This window comes from Cavia porcellus, unplaced genomic scaffold, assembly GCF_034190915.1.
Source record: "Cavia porcellus strain 051 isolate PalLab524CR breed Dunkin Hartley unplaced genomic scaffold, mCavPor4.1 scaffold_8, whole genome shotgun sequence".
Classification (NCBI taxonomy): domain Eukaryota; kingdom Metazoa; phylum Chordata; class Mammalia; order Rodentia; family Caviidae; genus Cavia; species Cavia porcellus.
Window position 1 is genome coordinate 27,095,442 of NW_026947491.1, and position 24,889 is coordinate 27,120,330.

General features: G+C 44.8%; 1 protein-coding gene across 2 annotated transcripts; it reads right to left on the reverse strand.

Moving 5' to 3' along the window:
- Positions 1-18,224: 18,224 nt before the first annotated feature.
- LOC106026991 (ataxin-2-like protein) lies at positions 18,225-24,120 on the reverse strand. 2 transcript variants are annotated; one of them, XR_010049190.1, is made up of 3 exons: positions 22,994-24,120; positions 21,776-22,505; positions 18,225-18,481 (listed from the first exon to the last, which is right to left on the reverse strand). XR_010049190.1 is itself a non-coding variant. In XM_013149292.3 (2 exons), exons 1-2 carry the CDS (start codon positions 24,059-24,061, stop codon positions 22,341-22,343), a joined length of 1,233 nt encoding a protein of 410 aa, XP_013004746.2. In that variant the 5' UTR covers positions 24,062-24,120; the 3' UTR covers positions 18,225-22,340. The 2 variants fall into 2 exon arrangements, 1 of the variants encoding a protein (XP_013004746.2); XM_013149292.3 differs by having other exon boundaries at positions 18,225-22,505.
- Positions 24,121-24,889: the final 769 nt, after the last annotated feature.

Below are 24,889 nucleotides of genomic sequence, written 5' to 3' on the forward strand. Positions count from 1 at the left end.
AGCTCAATTCCCAGTACCAAAAAAGAAAAATTCACATTGTCTGCAAATAGAATAGCTACCCCTGCTACGTTTTTCTGAGTTCCTGTTGCATGGAGTATTGTTTTCATCCTTTGATTTTCAGTCTGTGTATTTTCTTTTGAACTAAATGTGTTTCTCATATGTAGCATATTGTTGGATCCCACTTCTTTTTTTTTGTCCTTTTGAGAAAGAGTCTCACTATGCACTCAGGCTGGCCTTGGACTCACTTTGTAGCCTGGCTGGTCTCAAACTTGCAATGATCCTCTTGCCTCAGCCTCCTGAGTGCTCGGCTTACAGGACTACACCACCATGCCTGGTTTGGATCTTGCTTCTTTTTTTTTTTTTTTTTTTTTTTTTGTCTTTTTCCTTTTTATCCCTACTGGGGATCGAACTCACGACTGCCTGCTTGCAAGGCAGGCGCTTATGCTGCTGAGCTAAATCTCCAGCCCTGGATCTTGTTTCTTGATCCATTCTGCCAGTTCTTGTCCTTTGACTGGTGAATTGAGACCATTAAAATCAATGGTTATAACTGACTTATCCTTGTCATATTATTTTCCTGTTGTTAGCTCTCCCCGTTTTGTTTCCCCTACTCTATTTAATTGTTTACCTTGCCTGGTGGATTCCTTGCCTCCTTGCCTGTTGGAGTTCATGAGGTCATAGACCTTGTTATCTCTGTCTAGAATGTTCTTCAAAACATTCTGGAGTGCTAGTTTGGTGGTCATAAATTTCCTCAGATGTTCTTTGTCATAGAAGTATCTTATTTCTCCATCAATTTTGAAAGATAGTTTTGTGGAGAATGTCAATCTGCGTTGGAGTTTGTTTTCCTTTAGAGCTTGAAAACATTACTGAAAGTTCCTCTTCATTTGATGTTTGTGCTGAGAAGTCAGCTGTAATTCTAACAGGCTTTCCTTTTTAAGTAATGTGTTTCTTTCTGTTAATAGCTTTTAGGATTCTATTCTTGTGTTGAATTTCTTTAATTTTGACTATGACATGCTTGATATAGATTTTTTTTATCGTGGCTAATTGGGGTTCTATATGCCTTACCTGTGTCAAATTCTTTTTTCCTTCCATGGGAGTTTCCTACTATGATGTCTATGAACAGCTTTTTAAAGTATCCTTTGTGCTATCTACTGCTTTTTCATTGACTACAATCAATCTTAAATTATTCTTCTTTGCATCTTCTAGCAGCTGCTAGATTGATTTCTCATGGTCTCTTGCTATTTTTAAGAAACATTTTTTTTTTCATGATCACTAACTTCAAGCCTGTCTTCTTTATCTGAGATTCTGTCTTCATACTGGCTCATTCTGCTGTGGATACTTTCAATGGAACTTTTATTCTTCTGGATATCTGTTTGAATCTGTCTTATGGGTTCCATTTTTTCCTTTGCTGAGCATCCATGGCTTCCATAATTTTCTTAAAATTCTCTATTTTTTAAAGATATATCTGCTCTAGGGTCACTAAGCATGCTTTTTACCCTGGACGCCATTTTCGCAGTTATCTGAGAAATTATTTTTGATTTGATTTTTTTCCAGAGCCTCATTGAATTGCTTTGTTGTTACCACTTCAGAGAGTTCAAGTGGGTGGTTTTCAGATTTTCCCACCTGATTGCCCCCTAGTTTTCCTTTGGTGGACTAGATGTCTGGGTTTGCATCTTGTTTAAGTGTCTTCTCATTTTCTTTCTTTTTTTTTTATTTTAAGTTTAATCTCTGGGTTGATTCTTATAGTTTGCCTATGGTGAATTGTTTTATTGCTAGTATTTTAGAACCCTTAAGAAATGACTACTTCTCGTTGGGCGTGGTGGCTCACGCCTGTAATCTCAGCACTCGGGAGGCTGAGGTGGGAGGATTGTTGAGAGTTCGAGACCAGCCTGGGCTACAAAGTGAGCTCAAGGCCAGCCTGAACTGCATAGCAAGACCCCATCTCAAAAAAAAAAAAAAAATGACTACTTCTCTGAGGTATCTTCTATGTGTAGCTAGTTTTGAGTCTTGCAAGGTCCTACCTCTTCAATTTGTTAGGGATGAGAAGTTACTGCCTACTTGACCTGATTCCTGGTTCTTTGGCACTGCCACAATATTTTCCATCACCCTTATACAACCTGAGTCTTGGGATACTAGGAAAAATAGCTGGTTAGAACAATTATGTCACTTTTGTCTAGAGTGGTACCATCAGCAATAACAGTAGCATCAAACACTGTCTAGCAAATGACAAACTGAAGTAACCATTTAATTTTTCAGCTTTGACTGTATGAACTAGATTTGTGGTTATATAAAAAACAAACCAGAAAATTGTATGCAGTATATAGGTTCTTAATATGTCAATTTTACCCTCAGGGATGAAAATTTAAAAGGGATTAGTGAGAAAATAGAGAAATGGAAGAAGAGGAAGAGAATAGAAGGTTGGGAGAAAAAAAGGATCATGCTAACTGGGAAACGTGCAGAAGATAGGAGGGAGCGCGAGAAGAAAGAGATAAAAGGAAGAACAGAATAAAACTACAACCACAAGAAGGCTAAAAACCACACTGACACTCTGCTGTGGCCTGCTCAACAGCTCTTGAACTTCCTGGGGTGAGAACCAAGAAGGGTGGCAAGAAGGTAAAGAAATGAAGACAAGATACAGAAAGCTGGGAGCAGGAGGAGCCCTTTCTCCAGACAGGAGGAAAGGAACTGCTCAGCCATCACAGTGTATTTATTTATACATTCAGCAGGTTGGTGTCATGTGACATCCCTTTGCCTAGCAACCTATCTGCATGGTAGTCTGAGGGCTTGGTGCTCCCTCGACTGGATTAGTTTGTTCATGAGGCTCGCCTTGGGTGCTCTTTGTTCTCAGACCAGCCTTTTCTTCAGCCTTATACATGGGATCATTCTCCAGCTTCAGCTACTCCTGACAAAACTCGTATAAAAACAGGATCAAAAAATGAAGGAGAAGAATCCAAAACCAAAACAAAACAATAACAACAATAAACGAGAGAGAAAAAAACAAAGTTCACTTCCAGATTTGTCTCTCTTTTCACTGGTAGATAACATGTGGAGATAGAATCCAGATCTGTGTTGATTTATCCCAACAAGCCAGCAGTAGTTTATGGTAGGGTAGTGGATAATCTCAGTGAGCCTGCACCTTTATTTCCCCTGAAGTTCAGGCTGTGCTATTCTGGCCATGAGGCTGAGACCAGGCTTACTCAGCCTGCAACAGTCAGCGGGCCTAAGCCCAGTTGGGGGTTGCTAGATGGAGCTGGCAGTTGCTCTGAAAGCTGAGCTTAGCTGGCCCCTCTCCAAGGTGGCTCCCGGCCAATTGCTTTCTCCTGTGGGATGACTGAGCTCTCAGCACTCACCACCAACTAGTGCAGTACTTCCCACCCACTGCTGTGTGTCTCTGTGGAGGCCTCTGAAGTTGCCAGGAGTCATGCTGTATCCATAGGTTTGAACCTCTTCAGTCACACAGTGAGTCCCAACTCAGGGAGAAGAAGCTACCTCCTTCTTCTTTGTTAAGGTTACCTTTTTCACTCTTTTCACAGGCTTCAGTTCTCACTTCAGGTCCTTCCTGAGCCCAGGGGATGCACTTCCTCCTCCTTGTCTTTCTTGTGTTGCTGTATTCCAGCATCTGGATGGTGACTCTCTGAGATGCTCTTTCTCTGTGGCTCACTGCCCCACCATCTTGGTGTTCCTTCCATGACTAGGTTTTTAAAGCCAGTAAAATATCCAAACAGGCTGTAAAGGGTTTGTAAACATGAACATCAGCTTTCAGATTCTTACATGTGTGACTGATTTGGTCATAATTAATTAAAAGTGCTATTTGAAGGGTTTTCTAAAAGGAAAATGCAATACATTACTATGGAAGGAAAATCTAACTCTATCTAACGTCATGAAATTTTTTTAAAAACATGGGTCTGTTAATGTTGATTTCAGCCTTTACAAGGGAATGTATTTAATGTAGGACATATAATTTGTAGGATTATAATATTCACCCAAAGAGTCAAATGAGTGGAGATCTGCAATGCACTAGAGACTCAAAGAATCTAGCTGAGAGCCTACATCCCACATCAATATACTACAGGACTCCAACTGAGCCCATGGCAGTGTCCTCCATGAGTCCAGCAGGAGGCCCAGAACCCACCACAATGTCTCATATAAATCTGTATAAGGATATGCACTGGGAAGGCCCAAAGGTCAGTGGCGGAAGCTAGAAAGTCTGTGCCAGGGGATGAAGGATCTGTGCCAGCAGGCTGAGGGAACTGCACTGGAGCCAGGAAGTGATACTCATGGTAAGGACCAGAGCTCCTCCAAACAGAACCTCAGCTAGTCTTAGTGACAGCTATCCTTTGACAATGAGAACAGCTGGGTTCATATCAAGAAAGCCAGCACGACAAGCTTCTCCAGCAGAATCAACAGCACGCTATCTTCCCCTCCAGTTATCTTTTTATGCTATTGACAACAATCCTCAGGTGGGCCTTTCACTCACAGAACCATGCAGATTCAGTTCAGCTGGGTGTTACAAGTTGACCATTAGTTAATTCACCAGGGTATTTAGAAAACTGACTTAAAAAACAAGGATTTCATATTCTACAAAGATTACTTCTTATGTTTTCTTGTATTTCAGTGTTAGACTTTTGACTACTTAAGGAACTGAGATAGGGTTTGTTTAAGTTTCAGTTAGCAGAAAGATCTTTTTAAAAATACTTAAAATTTTTTAATTTTTAAAAAGCAAAACAAAAAAGAGTAGAAATAACATAGAATTTCAAAAACTAACAGTAAGAAATCAACAGTAGTTAATATTATATTATACATTGTTATCTTAGAAGTAGTTGTTCAAGTTACAAAATCAAAGCATAGAAAATAGACAAGCAAGGAGAGCACAAACTATTTTTGATTAACTACTAGAGAATTAGTAATATTATCTATCTTGCATATTTAAGCATACATTTATGTATGTATACCTACAATTTATTCTTTCCTCTTGAGCACTTTCTTTTCCTTTATTACAATATCTGTTGTACATTTTGAGTCTTATTCTTCTTTCAGTTTATTATTATTATTTATTTTTACACTAGAGACAATACAACATTTACAAATGTGAGTCTGATTTATCTCATTTATTAGTACCAAGATGCCTCCATTTACCTATAAAAGCCTCAAGATAATCCTTTCTATAGCTGAGTATTATTCCATTGTATAAAAAGCCACATCTTTTTATCCATTCTTCAGTTGATGGGCATTTTGGTTGTTTCCAAGATTTAGCTATTACAAATTGTGCTGCTATAAACATGGGTACACATATATTGCTGTGACATGACATTTTCAATTTTTCTGGGAAAATATACATGAGTGGAATAGCTGGATTGAATGGGACTTTCTATCCTAGTTTTTTGAGAATCTCCACACTGATTTCCACAGTGGCTGTACCAGTCTACACTCCCACCAACAATGGAGAAGTGTTTCTTTTCCCCACAGCCTCGCCAACATTCGTTATTGGTTGATTTCTTGATGGCAGCCATTCTTTCTGGAATCTCAACACAATTTGCATTTCTCAAATGACCAGTGATGGTGAACATTTCTTCATGTATTTATTTGCCACTTACATATCTCCATCGATAAGTGTGTATTCATTTCAGATGCTCATTTTTGGAGAGGGTCTTTGAATTTGGGGGTTTTGATATTTTTTAATTCTTATATGTTCTGGGTATGAGTACTTCGTCTGAGGTACTACTGGCTAAAATTCTTTTCCATTATGTGGGTTTTCTTTTCACTTTGTAGTCATTTCTTTTGAAGTGCAGAAAATTTTTAATAATGTGACATCCCAGTTGATTCTTTCAAGTGTTTCCCATGCAGTTTGCATTTTGTTCATGAATTCTCTGCCTACTCCTATGTCTCCAAGACTTCTACCTACCTTGTGTTTTAGCAGATTTAATATTTCAGTTTTAATACTTAGATCTTTGATCCATTTTGATTTTAGTTTTGTGCATGGTGATAGACATGGGTCTAGTTTCAGTCTTCAGCAATGTGGAAAGCCAATTTTTCCAGCACCATATATTAAAGAGGCTGTCCTTCTTCCAGTGAACATGTTTAGCCCCTTTGTCAAATACAAGGTGGCTGAGTGTCTTTTGTAGTTGTGTTTGCATCTTCTAATGTATTCCATTGATCCTCGGGGTCTATTTCTTTGCCAGTTTATGCTGATTTTATCATTGTGGCTTTGTAGTGTAGTTTCAAGTCAGGAATTGAGGTGCTTCTTGCCTTGCTTTTGTTGCTCAGAATTGCCTTTGCTATTCTAGGTCTCTTCTATTCCATATGAATTTTAGGAATGATTTCTCTAGATCTGTGAGGTATGCAAATGGTATTTTGATTGGGCTTGCATTAAATCTGTACAACAGTTTTGGGAGTATGGCCATTTTCACAATGTTGGTTCTTCCTAACCAAGAACATGGGATGTCTTTCCATTTTCTAATATTCTCTTCAATCTCCTTTTTTAGAGTAGTATAATTGTCAGTGTATAGGACTTCTACATTCTTTGTTAGGTTGATTCCTAAGTATTTCATTTGTTTGGATGCTGTTGTGAAAGGTGTCATTCCCCTAATTTCTCTCTCAGTGAGTTTGTTGTTTGTGTACAGGAATGCTATTGTTTTCTGAGTGTTGCCTTTATATCCAGTTACAAGCAGGAAGCTCTTTTTATTCAGACCATCAGTTTATGCTCTGATTCTATGAATAACTTTTACAATGTATTTATTATAGCATATTTAATAACCCTGCATTTGGAACTAGAGAGGTATGTCCACTGAGGAGTGAATGTGCTGTGAGCCTGATTTGTCTGAATACTGCTAAGTTCACAGACTTAGAAGCACACACATTTAATATACACACAGTGACCAGTATGTGCTCGCTCATGTAACACATGCTGCATCTGACCTCAAACACAAAAATGGTCGACGTAACCTTACGCATTTGTGTTCAGTGCCATGAAACAGAAACTCATCATTGCTCAGTTGTGCTCCTCAAAACCTCGTCTGCTTCTGGCCTACGCAGACCTGTTACAGGTCTTGAGACTTCCTCTTTGTTTTTTTTTTTTTGTCTTTTTTGTCTTTTTCGGTACCAGGGATCGAACTCATGACCGCCTGCTGGCAAGGCAGGTGCTTATGCCGCTGAGCTAAATCCCCAGCCCCTGAGACTTCCTCTTGAGATAAGAAGTTGTGTCACTGCATAAAGCCTTGTATGTCATTGTGGCACTAGTTACCGCTGACTTCTTTGGATGTTAAGTGCATTTATGTTCCCTAATATCTTGGTTAATTTTCTCTCATTGCTGATACAAAAACTCAATGCCCAAAATTAAGGAAGGAAAGGTTTATTTAGCTCATAGTTTATACAGGTTTTAGTCCATAATCAGCTGGCTCCAAGGCAGGGTGGTGTGGCAGAGGGGCAACAGTTCGTGGTGGTGGAAGACAGCAAAAGCAACAAGAGCAAAAAGGAGCAAAGGTGGAGGACCAAGCCTCTGTCTCCTTTATAATGTACTCAGGCTACCTGCTCTAGGGCAGTGCAGCACTCACACTGCCAATTCCAGCACCAGACAATGAACCAATCACAAACTCTAGATTCAGCTGCCTTTGAAAAGCCCACCCCCCGGACCACATGAGGTTCTGGGGGGACCTCTATACACAAACCATAATATTCTGCCCCTGGGATCCCAAAACACATGCACATCACTTTAGGCAAAAGGAATTCAGTCCATCTCTAAGAGTTGCCAACATCCTGACAGTTTCAGCATTGCTGAAAAGTCCAAGACCCTAATACCCTCTGAGATCTAAGGTAAACTCTTTAACTGTGAGCTCCTGTACAAACAAAAAGTTAAACACTTCCAGAATTCACTGGGGCAAGATAAACATTCTATTCTAAGAGTTACAAATAGGAATAAAAAGGATTGAGACCAAAGTAAGCCCAAAATTCAGCAGGGCAAACACTAAGTCCTGTAGTTTTTTGTGCAGCACCTAAGGCAACACATGGCAAGTTGTGAGCTCCAAAAGGCTTGCGTGATTCTGCCCCTATGGCACTTTGAGTGGTTGTAGCTCCCAGGGCTTTTCCCTTTAGACCTGCTTTGCTCTCTCCTTAAATGATCCATGTTGCTGGCTTTTCCAAACTCCTGGAGTCTGTGCCTTTGAGTTCACAATCACAGGTTCACACACTGCCCTCTCAGGTGCACACTGCCTGACCTCACAGGCCTTCTGAAATCAGGGCAAAAGCCACCTTAACTCTATAGTTCTTGCATTCTGCATGTGCTTAACACCAGCATCACGTGGATGATGCCAAGATCTGCTGCCAGCTGGTGCTGTAGCCAGGCCTTTCTCTCTTTTGCCTGTAGGAGTCAAGTACCTGGGTCACTGAGAATTCTGAATCCAATTCTGAGGAACAAACTTTCTTTTTTTTTTTAATTTTTTTTTTGTCTTTTTCATTTTTATCGGTACCAGGGATCAAACTCACGACTGCCTGCTTGCAAGGCAGGCGCTTATGCCGGTGAGCTAAATCCCCGGCCCCTCACTTTTGGAATTTTGAAGGATAGAGACTTGCTGCTTCTTGTGATTCTCTCACCACCTTTTACAGTCTCCTTTCCTTCTCAGCAACAGAGATCTCCTTTGCTCCATATGTGCAGTCACAGCTATACTGGAGCTTTTTTCCTGGCCAAACTCACAATTTTAAATCATTCTGTTGGCCTCTTTCTCTTGATTCTCAACATAAATCTGGCTAAAAGACCCCAAAAATAGCCATGCCACGGCCTCAACATTACTGCCTTGAAATTTCTTCTGCCATCTGTAAATTCAGGAGGAAACTGACGTTCAACAGTATGATATATCACACTATTTTGTTTTTTAAAAAATGTTCTATAAAATTTCCTTATACGGGCTTTTCATTTAGTTTGTTAGATTTATTACTAGGTACTTGGCAATTTATGATAAAGTAAATGGTTAGTTTTCTATACTTTGGTTTGTGACTGGTATATTGCAATAAAATTGATTAAAAAAAATAAATTTCTTCTGCTAGATTACTTACCCTGATACCCTTAATCTCAGTCTCAGGCAAAGTCTCTCGACATGAGCAAAATTATTGCCAAGTGTTTTGCCAAGCTGTAATATGCATTGTCTGGAGTTCCATAGCCAATGCAGTCCTTCTTCCTAGAAGAATCCTCCGGATCCTAGACTTTACCGGCAGGATTTCTATCAGCCTTCTGGTCTTCCAAGCTCTGACTAGAATCTCGCATACAGAACAGCCTAAGGAGTTCCAGGGCTACTCTTTCAGGCAACGTCTCCAAATCTTCCCAAACTCTTCCCACAAGCCAATCTCAAAGGCTTTTGAACCACATGTACCTTACCAGGTATAGTCACAGCAACAATCCCACTTCTCTGGTACCAAACTCTTAGTTACTTTTCTCTCATTGCTGAGATGAAATGCCTTATGCTCAAAATTAAAACAAAAAAGGTTTATTTAGCTCAGAGTTTATTGGGATTTCAGCTGTTTATAGAGAATCAGCTGGCTCCAAGGCAAGGCGGCATGGCACAGGGTCAACAGTTCACCACACTGGAAGACAGCAACAGCAATAAGAGCAAGGGAGAGGGGAGAGAAAGCCTGGTTCCCGCCCTTAGATTGAATTCAGGCTGTCCTCTAGGGTGGGTGTAGCACTCACACAGCCAATCCCAGCACTAAATGATGAATCAGTCACAAACTTCACATTCAGCCATCTCTGAAAAGTTAGCCCCCACAACCACACGAGGCTTTAGGGGGACATCTATACACAAACCATAACGCCCAAGAACATAGATCTCTTAGAACGGCGAGGCAAACCCCTCGCCACACTGGTGTATTCCAAGCTAAGACTGTTAGTATGATATCCTTGATTGGCATGTGTTATTGTCTGTATTAAAATGAAGTTTGAAGCATTTTGGGGGAAACAACAAGGACAGCCTAGTGGTCCTGCTATAATAATGTCAATCATAACTGTTACCCTAAAAATGCCGAGTACAAGAAAAGTGACTGAATGGCTCATTGATCACTGTACTGTCCTCACTGTTCTGACCATTGCTATTGTGAATCTTTTTTTTTTTTTCTTTTTTGGTACCAGGGATTGAACTCATGACCTCGTGCTTGCTAAGCATGTGCTTGTGTTGCTGAGCTAAACACATGGCCCAGCTATTGTAAATCTTTTGTCACCCATACTTCTTGAATGCATTTGCAGTCACACTGAAAAAATAATTCTAACATATACTCTGGAATACAACTTTCTGACAAAGCTAGGCCTATAATTGTGCTTCTTGGTTCAGGATTATTATACTAACATGAATGCTTTTGCTCATTAGTTTTCTAGGTTTTCAAATTTACCTAATAACTAACTCTGATAAAACATTAACTTCTTGATAGTAAATGCATGAATTTTTCCATCCCAAGTAATTCCCACTCTCCAACAGCTCCTGGGAGTTCTGCAGTTTAATCCAATCCAACACCCTCTATATTTGCAATGCAATGATGATCCTCACTTCTAACCACGATAACTGCAGGGGACAGCCAACAACCCATAGCATTTCTAGAAATCTAGTCAGCTAAAGAAGTACATCTTTTTTTTATTCTGAAAAAGGGTAGAAACACTATCTTGAAAGACAGAACAACTACACTGGAGAAAAAGTTAAAAATTCACTCAATCATACAATAGAAGCTTTGAAAAATGCAGTTTGCCTACAAAAAATTACACATTGCACAGGCTGATAGGCGAGTTCCTGGTTAATTTAATCTTATGATTAATTCTGATCTAACATTAGATCAAAAAAGTCTTATTTGAAGATGAATGGGTCATTTCTCCTTTCAGTCTTTCAGCAAGTATTTCAAGTATAGACATGTGCATCCATGTTTAATTTAAATGTTTAAAACACAAGACATGGAACCACCCTGTATATATCTTAACTGATTTTCTGTATGAATTCTAACTTGGGTTATTTTCCTCTTTGAAGAATTTTGTTGATAAATGTAATCCTATTTCTCTGACATCTTCACACAGCTGCACACTACTGTTACCCATGAATTCTTTTAGAAACGGCTCACCAATTAAATGTATTCTAGGTCCTTCTTGCTTCAGAGATCTGGATGAGACAAGCCAAAAATGGTGCCAAAGGTTTATTTGAAATTGAGAGATAAAGGAGCAAGGAAAGAACTAGCTGTGTGGAGTGAACTTGGGCCAAACTCAATGTCCTTCTCAGACAAAGCTATTTCTATTAGTGAACCACGCTCTGGTTCTTGAAGTGGCAGGTCACTGATGTCCTGCTGCCTGCATAGGTCTGGGAGATCCCTTGTTCATAAGAGTGCCTAAACTTTGGTTCTGTGGGCATCCAAAAAGGAAGTTTAATAATAGTGCAAGCTTTTTTAATGGCCTAAAAGTATCTAAAAGCATAGAGTGATATTTGGTAAGCTGTTCCCCTGCTGGCCGCAAGGAGTCTTTTGTCTGCAAAATAGCTCTGACCTGATGGGGAGTCAGAACTTTTCGTCTCTATCCCGAAGTTAACTTTGTGGCCTTTTCTGTTAATATAGCTACTGCTCTCAGGCAGTATGGCTATTCAGCAGCCACATCTAACTTTTTTGAAAAACATACCACTGGGCAGGGTTCTTGTGCTGGCCTTTAGGTCAAGACCCCCAAAGCATATACCCCCTTTTCTGATACACAGTAAAAGAAGGCTTTGCTCTTTTTTTTTTTTTTAATCAGATATTCCCAGTGCAAGAACCTGAGTAAGGACATACTCTATTTTTCTAAAGGCATTGCCAGTCACTTTGGTTTATTCTCAAGGTGCTGACTTAGAGCCTTTTATGGCCCTTTATAAGCTTTTCCCATTAGTCCATATTAGGTAGCCAGGTGCTACAAAACCTGCCATTCCCAGGAAGGAACAAAGATGTTGTTTGGTGGGAGGGGGCCCAGGATCACAGATAGCCTGGGTCCAGCCCCCGGACAGCTGTTACTTCCCAGGTGTATCCCAGATACTGAACTTTTTGGAGAGATATTTGAGCCTTTTCCTTGGAAACTTTATATCCCTTGCTGGCTAGAAAGTTGAGTTTGTACAGTGTTACAGTTAGATAGTTCCTGCATTGGGTTGCAAACTAGAATGTCACCTACAGACTGTAGGATGGGTTCTCTTGTCCTAGCTTTAAGTTCCTCAAATCTTTTTCTAGTGCTCAGGCAAAAAGGTGAAGACTATCTCTAAACCCCTGTGGAGAACAGTCCAAGTATATTGCTGCTTTTCTCTTGATTTTTCCCATTCAAAGGCAAACAGAAACTGAGAGTCTGGATGCAGGGGGCTGTAGAAGAACTGTCACTCTACAGAGAATACTGCAGGATAGTCTAAAAAAAGAAAATTCCAAGATTCCAGAAATAGTGGCTGAGAGGCCACAATGAATGGAACAGAACATGAAATGAAGAATGACAAACTGACAACTAATGACAGAAAAAGAGCTCAACAGAAATGAGGCAGGGAAGATCGGAAGGTAGGAACAGCAATTTTGGAGAAAACAAGACATCATAATAGCTAGTGCTGATTTAGTATCATCTTGTTTTGAAGTCTCATCAAATGTGTATTCTTCAGTCTCCGTTGGTCTTAAAAGTTTGTATCTTATTGGATTTTATTATATATGATAATATAAGCAAAAACTTTTATAGACAAGGAGTTTATATAGAAACCATTCTTCATTTTCTGTCAGTTGGTTCTAAATACCCTGTAATAATGTCATTCTCTTGAATGGTTTTATAGTGTCGTGATATGTTTGGTGCTACAGTATAAGAAGTTATACTCAAAGATTTCAAGGAAAGAGACACTATGGTAAGTATTTTTATGTCAGGATATCTTGTGGTGAAACACTAGTTTGCTTAAATGGTTATGATTTGACCTGCGCTGTTCTGTTGTTATGCCCTCTTTTATCTCAATCCTCCCCTTTTTAAAATTATTTACTTTTTTCTTTTTATTTTTTTAAATTAAGGGAAAAATAAAAAATAGCAGGATACATTATAGTAACCTACTTTGATTTCCTATTAACATGATTTGAAATCCTGTATTGCCCTCACCATCTTGTTTTGACTGATTTTCCCCTATTCTGCTTTGCTTGATAGTACCAAGTTCGAAAGTACAGGCATAACTGTGAAGACAATAAGAATCATTATGACGCCCATTCCGATTGACTATTATTTTCTTTTAAAATCTTGTAATGTCTCCAATGCTTTGGTTTTATTCTTTACTGTTTAGTTCAATTTTATTATAACTGCCAATTCTTCTTAAAATAGCAAGAGGCAGTATGGTAACCATTGTTGATCACCTTATATTTTGTTTTTACATTATCTATTATGTCCATCCTTTTGATTTGACTGACTCTGTTCTGATATGTCACATTTGGTTTTACTCACTTCAAAAAAAAAAAAAATAATAAGAACTGTGGGAGTAATAAAACCCACAATGTGTAATTGTTATTCTACAAAAAAAGAGAAAGTGCTCTAAAGGTTATAACTGCATATATGTTTAACTGTATAAGATAGATAACCATATTACTGAGTGTTTTTTTGGATCAATGAACAAAACTGTTTGCATTCTCACTGTTTGAAAGTCCACTTTATGTGATTCAATTTTGTAACGTGAACAACTATTTCTAAGATGAGAATATGTAATCTATTAACTAGTGATTTCTTACTGTTTATTTTTTAAATTTTATATTATGTGTACCCTTTTTCTGTTTTTTTTTTTCCCTTTTTCTCCTTAAATAAAAAAAAAAATCTAAGTCTGAGAACCTACCAGTATCTCCTGAGGTTGGGAGCGAATGTACGTGGATTTGCCACTGGAGGATGACAGGAATGACAGCCTCCTTAACGAGGTGGAGGTCTTGTGCCATCTGAGACTCTCCCGAGGGCTTCAGTACAGGAGAGTAGGAGTGTTCAAAGGGAGCTGATAAGATTCAAAGGCCATACTGAGAAATCTGTGTACGAGAGGCTGGAGGTGCTCACGTGACTCTCCCTTGATTAGATACTGTTTTCAGTTAGGAAATTGGCTGAGGTCTTTTAGTCTTATAATCACTAGCAGTGCTGAATTTGCCCAACCAGGTGTTTCTTTATAGCACGCAGCAGGACCCACCTGTTGGCTAATTTGGTCAGGAAGACCTGGGGTATTTCCTGCAAGTAAAATCCATTTGGGACTAAGCTGGAATTTGAGAATTGCTCCCAATTGTGTGACTAGATCTCTTTCTAGCAGGGGAGTAGGACACTTAGAAACTCATGGCTAGACATTCGATCTTGAAAGTGACATGTCAGTGGGGAAGTATAGAATCTCCACAAGGAGTCCCTTTGATCCCAACTATGACTGAGACTTCAAGGAGAGTTTCCAGAGGAAGAAATCAAAGCAGAATGAGCCCCCTGACCCTTGTGTCTAAAAGGAGTTGAATCAGCTCACCCATGATGCCTGAGTTTACCCAGGTCCTTCAGAAGAGACAGCGATGTCCATTGACAGGGCAGGTTCCCCTGGCCTCTTCATCATCAGAGCAGGCGGTGGGGGTTTGGCTGGCCTGGCTCCTGTCTGGGAGTGAGGATGGTCAGATCTCCAGTGCATGATAGGCGCATCAGCTGCCTCCCATGCAGGGCAGGGCCCAGGGTCCAGTGCTTTTCCCCAGACACAGGAACTCTTTCCTCAGCTGCTCAGGTGTCCCTAGATTTTCTCTGAGATCACCTGAGTGGGTTTAAAGCTTGACCAACTACAGCAGCCATAACCCTAGCCTTTCTCTTTAGTCTCTCTGGGTCCTGATTGTTGCATACAGAAAAGGCCATGACCAGCAATTGGGCCATAGATGTCCACGGGCCCGTATGAAGCTTTTGCAGCTTATGCCATATACCTGGGGCTGACCAAGGGTGAGATGCTGTGTCATCAGTGCCGCTTCCTCCCCAGAAGATGGGTCTATGTCAGTACATTTGAAGAAAGCCTCTGCTAATTAGTTATGAAACAAAGCTGGATTGTTCTCTGTGCCCTGTAAGACTCCTCACTTTATTATAGCTTTTAATGCACCTTTTCTTTTCTTTGTTTTTGTACTGGGAATCAAACTCATGACTTCACGCTTGCCAGTTGGGTGCTTATACTGCTGAGCTAAATCCCTGGCTAATGAACCTTTGCATCCGCATGGTGAGAGCAGCTAGTGTTCTAGGCACCATTTCCAGACACTCCTGAGTGTTAGAGTTCCAGTGGTTTTGCTGAAGGGAGAATAGCTGTTCCATGGTGCTTTCCTTCCCTTTTCAAAGCTTAGGATCCATCCACACAGGTCCTAACCTCTTGTAGGATTCTGTCTTTCATCAGAGCTATAGCAAGTGACCAAGATGAATTAGACATCCTGCAATGGTAAGCCAAAAGCAAGGTCACAGTTTGGAACCCATCTGCAAACTTCCTAGGGTCTCCTGGCAGTTGGCCTAGTCATTCCTTACACAGCTGGACATCTGCAAAGGACAAAGTAACTGTACTGGAGTAGTTCCTCCTGCCCCTGGGCCTTCTCCTAGGGAGGATAAGTGGAGAACCAGTGAAGTAGGAATCACTTTGGGAGTGCCCCATGGAGCCATCCATGTGTGTCTGGGGGCCTGAGGCCCACTGAGAGGCACAGAGGAGGCTGAGACATGCTGGGTCCTCCGGGCTCTAAAGGAATGCCCCAGTCACTCAGAGGGGAAGGACCTGATTTATCAGCCTGAGAATGGGAAGAGACAGGTTGAGTGACTTCCTAGTGTGCTTATCCTCCCTAACCAGACCAGCACGACTGAGATCTCCTTGAGAGACAAGTAGGGGGCCTCAGATCAGGGCCCCCCAGGATATCCTTTACTCCCTAGGGCCCATACCAAGTATCACAGCTGTTGAGGATTCCCTTTGATAGAGAATCACCAAAGGGTGATCTCAAAGCATCTCACTCCATCTTTCATGTTCCAAGAAGAAATGCTGTACCTGGAGAATGATCTCACAGTTTTAAGAACCATCTTGATCCCATCTTTGGCGACCTCCCAATTTGCACTGTAAAAGTAGATCAGCTGTTCTTGTTCTAAATTGTCAAGATAAAACCTGTCCATTCATCAAGGATATAGCCTAGTGGCAAAGTCAGAGGGATCTGAGTAACAAGAACTTACCAACTGGATGAGCTTGAGGCCTGTGAAGAGAAGGAGGCATCCGGATGCAAACTCTTCCAGCAGATCTCACACAGAAGGCAAGGAAGCCTGGAGTCACGGGTGCCCTGCTGGGGCTTCATGGAGCCTGGACGGACATCTCTGTCTGAACCTCAAAGTGATGCTTGGCTTTTGTCTCCATATTGAGGACCCTTTAACTCCTCAAGGACAAAGGGCTGGGCCATCTATGGGCCTTGCCTGGTCCAAACTCCCAATTTTTCTAAGCAAAGTCCTTTGATGCCTCATTGGAGCCCTGGATGATCCGTGTGTTTGCTGTAAGCTGTTTGATGGCCTAGCTGGTATCTCAGTCCCTGGATGACTGACTTAACCAGAGTGAAACTGGGGGTGTGGGGAGAGGCATCTCTTGTATTTCTTTGCTGGAAAAAAGAACTAAGGATGGGATGGCTCTGTGTTTACCCACTCATCACCTTAATTCACTGTGAATGTCCTTAAGCTTTGCCTCCTTGGGCATCAGACACAAGTCTTTAGTTTCAGTACATTTAAGCAGAGAAGCAGGACGTTAGGCAGTGCCCCTCGGGCAGGCTCTGGGGGTGGCTGGGGTGCACTGCGGGCAGCAGTGGTGGCACAGTGGCCGTCATGGAGGGATGTCGGGGGCACACCCACACCCCAGCACTGTGCACCTGTGCCCACTGTGAGGCTCGCCTGCTCAGGGTGGCACTGCAATGCCAGCATGCTCAGTGCCACCCAAGCACTGCTCCACCAGCCTGGCGCTCAGCTTTGGCCAAAAGTCTTGGGCATTTATTAAAACAGACAAGTTTGGTTTTCTTCTTGTGTGAGGTGCCCATGCCACCCAGCAGGCTGCTGGTGCTGCCTGTCTCTGTCCCGCGTTCAGCCCAGTGACCAGGCTGCCGTGTAACCCCAAATGCATCCTGAGTTTTTAAAGGGTTACTACAGTGTTTCTTACATGTGAGAAGGAAAAAAAAAAGCCTCCTTCTTCTTGTTCACAAGCCCATATGTTTGTTAAAATCTGAAGCTTGGCTCCTAGTTATTTAAAAAGGGGGAAAAAAAGATAGGGAAAAAATGCTGATGGCAGTGACACCCACCCATGTCCAAGTCATGCCACAGGACCAGACTACCAGCTGGCTTGCAGGTAGTATTCTTGTGGACGGTGACGTTAGTTACAGATACCTCGGGCAGTCAGAAGGGGCGGGGCCCTGGGCGCAGAACAGCTGTGACGGAGGTGCCTTCACCGAGGGCCAGGCTCCAGGAAAAAGAGGAAGGACTGCGCTCACATCCTTCCCTGAGGAACAAGCAGCCGTGGCTGTACTCTAAATCAACAGCAGTCACCCTGGTGGAGGACCCTAGTGCCTGCCTTCCCAGAGTCCCTACTAAATCATTATTACCCTAGCCACTATGCTTGTTGTATATTTATTGATTGACTACAGTTTTATCCTACCTCACACCCATCTTATGATTTGCCATTGGATCGTTACCTAGGCAACTATACCTGTCATCTTATTGATCAACTATCGTCCTGTCCCATCTTGAGCCTGCCTCACTGCATGGTGTTCGGAAGCAGGGTCCATTGGCCTCCTACTTTCTTGGCCCCCTTGTCCTTGTCTCAGACAGAAGGCTCTCTCTCTGGATAAATACTCTTGACTCCAAATCACCATTGTTCTGAGTTCATTATTCCAAGTTACAGAACAGGGGCTTGGCGTTCCAGAAACTAGCAAGCCTGAGCATGAATTATGATACTGCCCTTTCTGCACGTGGAGGTCCAGCATTGTCCCTGCATCGGTGTGGCTGCTGGGCGTGGGATGGGGCACTGTGGTGGCATCTCAACTGATACACACCTTGAGCAGGAGGAGGCCAGGCTGATTTCCAGAAGGGCAGCAAAGCACACAACAAAGAAACACGAGGACAACAAGGTGAACTATGGCGTGTCTCTGAACAGCTAGGAAAAAAGCCAAAAACCACCCCTCTCCCCGTGTCCCTTTCTGGTGTCAGGTGAGGTGGTGACCCCGATTCCTAGGTCGGGGGACAGAGTGAGGGAAAGAAGGAAAGACGCCTCCAAGCATTTTACTTTTTAAATTTTTTTTACTTTTTGGTACCAAGGATTAAACTCAATGACCACACGCTTGCAAGGCAGGCGCTTAAGCTGCTGAGCAAAATCTCCAGCCCCCTCTAAGCATTTTAGAGAGAAGCAAAAGCCATGCCCATGCAGGCTGCACCTCCTTGGCACCTGAGCTTTGCTCTCCTGCTGGTTATGCTAAAAGTGTTCCTGGATTGTTCCTTTACAAATGGCCTGTTAACCAGATCCCAGGAGCTTCTTGCCTGGAACAAAGAATTGGACAAGTCAAGCCAAAGATGGTGTCAGAAGTTTGAGAAATTCAGGGTGACAGGGAAAGGGGAAAACTGGCTCTGCCGAGGGAACTTGGGCCAAATAGGAGAGACCAGGATAAAAAGCCAAAGTCAGCATTCACACTGTGTGTAGCACGGCTGGGCTGCTGTGAGGAGTCCAGGAGCGCTGCCCAGGGCACCTCATCTTCTCTGTACTGTCCATGTCTCAGTGAGCCTGAGAAGTTCCCCTCACTCCTGAGGAAGATTTGGCACCGTCCTGGGGTCTTGAAACCCACAGGTCCTGCTCCTGTCCTGGGCCAGATTTGCCACGCCCTACCTTCTGTATCAGCGCCATTCTTGGCTTCTATGTTTCTGTAGATTTCCCTTTTCTGACCAGTTTATACACAGCGCCACATAACGTGTGGCTGTTAAGTCTGGCTTCCTTCTCTCAGTGAGCTATTTTCAAACATTCATCCATGTTTCAGCCTGTGTCCAATTCTCCACTCTGTTTAGGGCTGAACACTGTGGATGGACCACAGCGATTTATCCATGCAGTAGCTGCTGGCCAATTTCTACTTTTGGGCTGGTATCAGTAATTTTTCTGTATACATCAGGATTCAAGTTTTTGTAGATATAAGCTTTGAATTCTCTCTGTCTCTGTCTCTCTGTGAGACAAGGCGTTATTATGTAGTCCAGGCTGGCCTTGACTCACTACATTATGCAGCCCAGGCTTCCCTGGAGATCCTCCTGCCTCATCCTCCTGAGTGCTGATTATAGATGCACCAGGATGCCAGCTTGTTTCCAGTTCTTTCATGCAGATCCCCAGGAGCAGGGGGCTGTAGCACTGTGTCCATCTTTTGAGGATTCCCATGTAGGGCAGCACTGGGAGAAGAGCCTTCCTAACCAGAGCCTCCACTGGGCCCACCAAGACCACACAGCCGCTGCCCAAGCACCTTCTGGTCCCCATTTCCCTGCTCCTAGCACCTGTCCAGCCCACTCTGCCCTGCCCTCCATGGTCTCCTCTTGAGCCACTGCAGCTGGGTCTGATCCATGCTGCGTTACCCTTCCAGGCACTCAAGTCTCTATGGAAAGCAGAGCCCTAGGCCAGCTCTGCCTTCCCATCTGAAGCACCCCGGGAGCCTGAGCAGGAGAACCCCAAGGTCCAGATAAGCATGGGAGACAGTAACCTAGAGAGAGCCTGCCTCTACTGTAAATCAGGCCTGGGGACATAGCTCAGTGTGTTCTCTCCCCACTTCTGAAAAGCAGGAATTCAGATAGAAAGAGAGAAATAAAAGAGCCATTGTCACCAACCACTCTTTCTCTTTCGCCTGACTACATTTTATTCAGCGTACTACACTGTTTACTTGGTGATTTTTCACTACTAGATCTACATCCCGGAACCAGCACACGGTAGGGGTTCCCTAATAATGAATGAATACATTAATAAACACCGATGGTACTTAGCATTCTAATTATCTACTGTTTCATGACAAGCTATCCTATTGTAATGCCAATACTCAGGAGGCTGAGGCAGAGGATTGCTGTGAGTTTGAGGACAGCCTCGGTTACACAGTGCGTTCAAGGCCAGCCTGACATACACATACATAGCAAGACTCTCTCAAAAAAACAAAACAAAACAAAATGATCACAGCTTGGCATGGTGGCATATATCATCCAAGCCTTTGGGAGGCTGAGGCAGGAGGGTCCTGAATCCCAGGCCAGCATAGCCACACGGTGAGACCCTTTCTTGAAACAGCAAATGCAAACAATTGCAACCCATGGGCCTGGGCCCAGCACAGTGTCACCTGTCTGAGTTTTGGGTTAATGTGGGGCTTGGGGCAGCCCAGACCTTGGGACAAAGCAGGTGAAGCCAGGGGACAGAACATGGTGACCTAGTGGGATGAGAGCCCACGGAGGCTCAGCACCCTCTCTGTGCAGCTCTGTGCCCTCTGCATTCAGACTGCAAACCACAGCCTCTCTGCTGTGAGCGGTGCAAACTTGAGCAGGAGGTGGCTAGGACGCTCCGGAGCTTGGCTTCTATGTTTCTGTAGATTTCCCTTTTCTGACCAGTTTATACACAGCGCCACATAACATGTGGCTGTTAAGTCTGGCTTCCTTTTCTCAGTGAGCTATTTTCAAACATTCATCCATGTTTCAACCTGTGTCCAATTCTCCACTCTGTTTAGGGCCGTACACTGTGGATGGACCACAGCGATTTATCGCTGGGATGCATCTCCAGGCACAGCAGCACTGCCCTTTCAGATGCCTGCTAAAACGACGCATGCCCTGACCGGCTGGGACATCTGACCCAAGAACAGTGGCAGCCATGCTCTCCCCTGGGCATGAGGGACAGTGCCTAGGGCCAACACGTGAAGACCAGGCGTTTGCTTGGCCTCCCCTCCCTCTCTCCTTTCCTTTACTGGTGGTCGAGCCCAGGGCCTTCACTCTGAGCTATATCCCTGCCCTTTAAACTTTTTTATTTTGAGACAAGAGTCTTGCATAGCCCTTAGTTGTCCAACTTCCCATCCTCCTGCCTCAGCCTCCCAGAGTGCTGGGATTACAGGTGCGCACCCCCACACCAGCTCCAACAGGTGTCTTCACCTCCTGGAGCTCTGTCCCCTTGCCTATAAATGAGGCAGATGAGGATGGCACCTAACAGGTCACTGAGAGTGGAGTTAGTAATTGTCTAAACTCCCACCTAGTGTGCTGGTCACCAGTTTTGGGTGAACACGTGTAGTGTTAAATCCTAGGGTACAGTGACTGTGTTGTCAGAACATAGACCTCTCCCTGCAAGCTGTCTACAAGGCCACCTAGCTGCACCTGGGACTATGAGACATCATCAAACCCGCCCCCGCTGGGCTCCTCCCAGTGATTAACCAGGAGAGCACAGGAGTAGCCAGGCCAGCAAGCAGTTGGCCTTGGGAAAGCTGTTTCAGCAGTGATCAGTCAGATTTCCCTCAGACTCTGACCTCCCTGCACTTTTGCCTTCTCATAACTCTTCCGAAGAGTCCTTTAGAAAGGGCAGGGTGAGGTGATACTACCCCAGGGCTGTGTCACAACCCCAGGAGGCATGTGAGATCAGGGCTGCAGAGACTACCGCCCTCCTGCCATGTCCCAGGGTCTTCCATGACCTCGGATCTTTTTCCAGCTTCTTATTTTGAGTGAACTTCTCCCTAAGTTGCTAAATTGCCCAGGCTGTGCTGACTTTGTGATCCTCCTGTCTCATCCTCCCTGAACGCTGAGATTCTAGATGTGCAGTGGCACATAGGGCCCACCTGGGACTCTCACCTGCAGCTTGTTTATCACAGGTTCCTGCAGGCCGCCAAACCTGTCCAACCACAAACACCGAGCTCAGAGGCAGGCAGGGGCACGGCATCCACCCTGCTTTGGGATGCATCTCCAGGCACAGCAGCACTGCCCTTTCAGATGCCTGGGCAGGTGACTTCACAGTGAAAAAGGTGAAAACATTACCGACATCTGTGCATCACAGTGGCCTCCAAGCACGTCCTGCCATCTCGGCATCACACTCTTGGGAACAAAGCAAGCCCAGGAGGTGGCAATGGAAGAGCAGCCATAGAGGACAGTGTCTGTGTGTCCTCAGCTGGACGTCTGTCCAAATTCTTTCGCTGTAGGGAGAAGCAGCTTCCCTCTGCCCCGTGCAGTCTTCACTCACATCCTGGCCTCAGGCCAGCACTGGATTAAACTCCATCCCCTTGTTTCTGCTTTCCTTTTCTGAGACACAGGGCAGCGAGTCGCCTCTTTCTCTGGATGTGAGCCCAATTGCCAGGGGCATGGCCCTGTGCTCTGTCCCAGCTGGTCCTGGCCTGAGACCCAGCTCAGACCTCTTTGTTCTTCAGATGGCTCTCAGTGAGCGGCCCCAGGTGGGCTTGCATTTTCCTTTTAAACAACATTTACCAAGTGAGGCTTGGTGGTAGAAGCTTATAACCCTCTCACTCTGTGAGCCTGAGGCAGGAGCATACTCCTGAAATTGGGCTATTTTGGTCCACATAGGAAGACCCTGTTTCAAACAAACAAAACAATTCATGTCAGTGCCACGGTGCCTGAGGCACCATCCTTAAGGAGCCTGTTGTTACCTACCTGCTGCCCCAAGGGCAGCCACCATCCCAAGCACAGCACGAAGGCCAAGCCCAAGGCAGGTAAGCAGGCTGAGGGGCTGCGGAGAAGACAGTGAGCCAGATGCGTCAACTATTGTGACACCAGGCCCGTGGAGGACAGCGTCTGTGCGCTCAGCCCTGACTGCTGCAAACAGCCAGGCTAACAAACATCCCCTTTCCTATCCTCTTCCCCACACAGCTGTGGGCACAGAAAATGTCAGACCTAACTATGAGATTCCTCCCTACTTAATACTTGATTTTCATCTCCTTTGCTTTGCTTTTGAGACATCATGGTCCCACTATGTAGGCCAGGCTGAATCAGATTACAGGCTTCTGCTACCAAGTCAAACCTAATTGTAACATATCTGAAATGCAGGCAAAAAGAGGTTACCTTTTCCAAAATCTTTGCAAAAGTGCTCCTAATGGGACCAGTGGGTTTAAGGTACAAACCCAGGAAGAGTCTACTCTCTGAACTCTGGGTTTCCTCATCCGATGGGGTGGGGGTGGAGTTAGGGGGCCGGGGGACTGGGGGATGGGGTGGGGACAGCAGCAGCACCCAGCCTTTTGCGGGGACTGCGGCCTGGCATCCTCTGCCTAGGCAGCCGCCGCAGACTCCGCGGGTTTCCCCTGCCCGTCTTGGCCTCCTTCCTTCCTCTCCGACTTGCAGGCGATCCAGTTTTAGCAGACACACGCTTGGCGTGCATTGGCTGCGTGTGAGCACACGGAGCTCCCCGAATGCTCGCCGGCTCTGCTCTCTTCGGGCCCGGTCCGATTCTGGTCCTGGAAGCCGCACCGCCAGCAGGGGGCTGCGCGGAGGGTCGTCCCTGCGGCACGGAGCCAGCCCCACGGGCAGTTCACTCGCGACAGACTCGCGTCCCCGCACGGCCGCAGGTGCGTGGCTGAGGCCGCCGCTGCCTCGGTTTACGACCAAGCGGGGCGACGTTCTCACTGCCACGAAACCGGCGGCGGTCGGTTCCGGAGTCCCCGGCGTGTGAGCTGCGGCCCGCGCGTCCGGCTGGCTGGCCGGCGCTCTCCCTTCCTCGCCTTCCGCGTGGGGGTCGCCTGGGCCGGGCTGAAACTGACGACTAGCCTGCCTCGGCCTCCAGAGTGCCGGGCCTCCGGGCCTCCGGGCCTCGACACGCCGGCTCAGCCGGGAGAAGCTGGCTCCGGGAAGCAACGAGGCGCCGCCGAAGGAAAGCGGCCTCCGGTGGGCGCCTCCCGAGAGCCGGGAGCCGGGACCGGCGCCGTGGCGCGGGGCTGGGTCTGGTACTTGGCTTAAACAGTAACCTACGAGAATACGCGGGCCTCTGGGCTGGCGTCCACCGCGCCCACCGCGCCCACCGCGCCCAGGCCCGGACCTGCACGGTCCGGCCGAGCCCACTGCCCCCGGGGTTGGGACGGCGCGCCCCCTGCCGGCCACCTCCAGCACTGCGCGCCCCGCGACTCCGGTCTCAGTCATCGCGATCTCGCTTAGGAGCTCCACCTGGCGGGGGACCGTGGAATCGGCCCCTTAAAGCACTGCACTTCTGGTCGGGCCCACGCTGTTAGCCCAGCAGTCTGGGAGGCTGCCGCAGGAGGACCACAAATTACAGCCCAGCAACTTTGCAACTTATAGAGACCTAGCCTGAAAACAACAAAAAAGTTAAAAAAAATTTTAAAGACCTAATTAAAAAAAAAGTTTGCAATTTCCAAAGCCTAATCACAAAAGTCACCCAAAAATTCTTTGTGTGTGTGTGTGTGGGGGGGGGAGCACCAGGGGTTGAACCTAGGGTCTTCGCATTGTGCAACACTTCCAGCCTTTATAAATACTTTTATTTCCAGACTGGATCTCACTAAGTCACTGAATGGTCCAAGCTGGTCCTGCTATCCTCCTGCCTCAGCCTCCCAGAATGCTGGAAATAGAGATAGGCATATGCTACCATGCCTGCTTTTAAAGTTACTTCAGAAAACAGAAAACTTGCACAGTTCAACAAAGTGAGAAGGATTTGTTTTTGTTTTGTTTTTTAAGGCAGGGTCTTGCTGTGTAGTTTATGCTGGCCTTGAACTCACTTTGTAGCTCAGGCTGGCCTCGAACCCACAGATCTTCCTGCCTTAGTCTCCCTTGTGCTGGAATTTTCTTTAAAAAAAAAAAAACAGGCTCTCCCTATATAGTTCAGGCTGGCCTTGAAGTCACAGCAAGCCTTCTATCTCAGCCTCCTGAGTGGTGAGATTACAGGTATGTGCTAATGGGTTTTTAGCCACATAAATCTGCCTAGTCATCATGGTGGAAACCCAACATGGCCAAGAG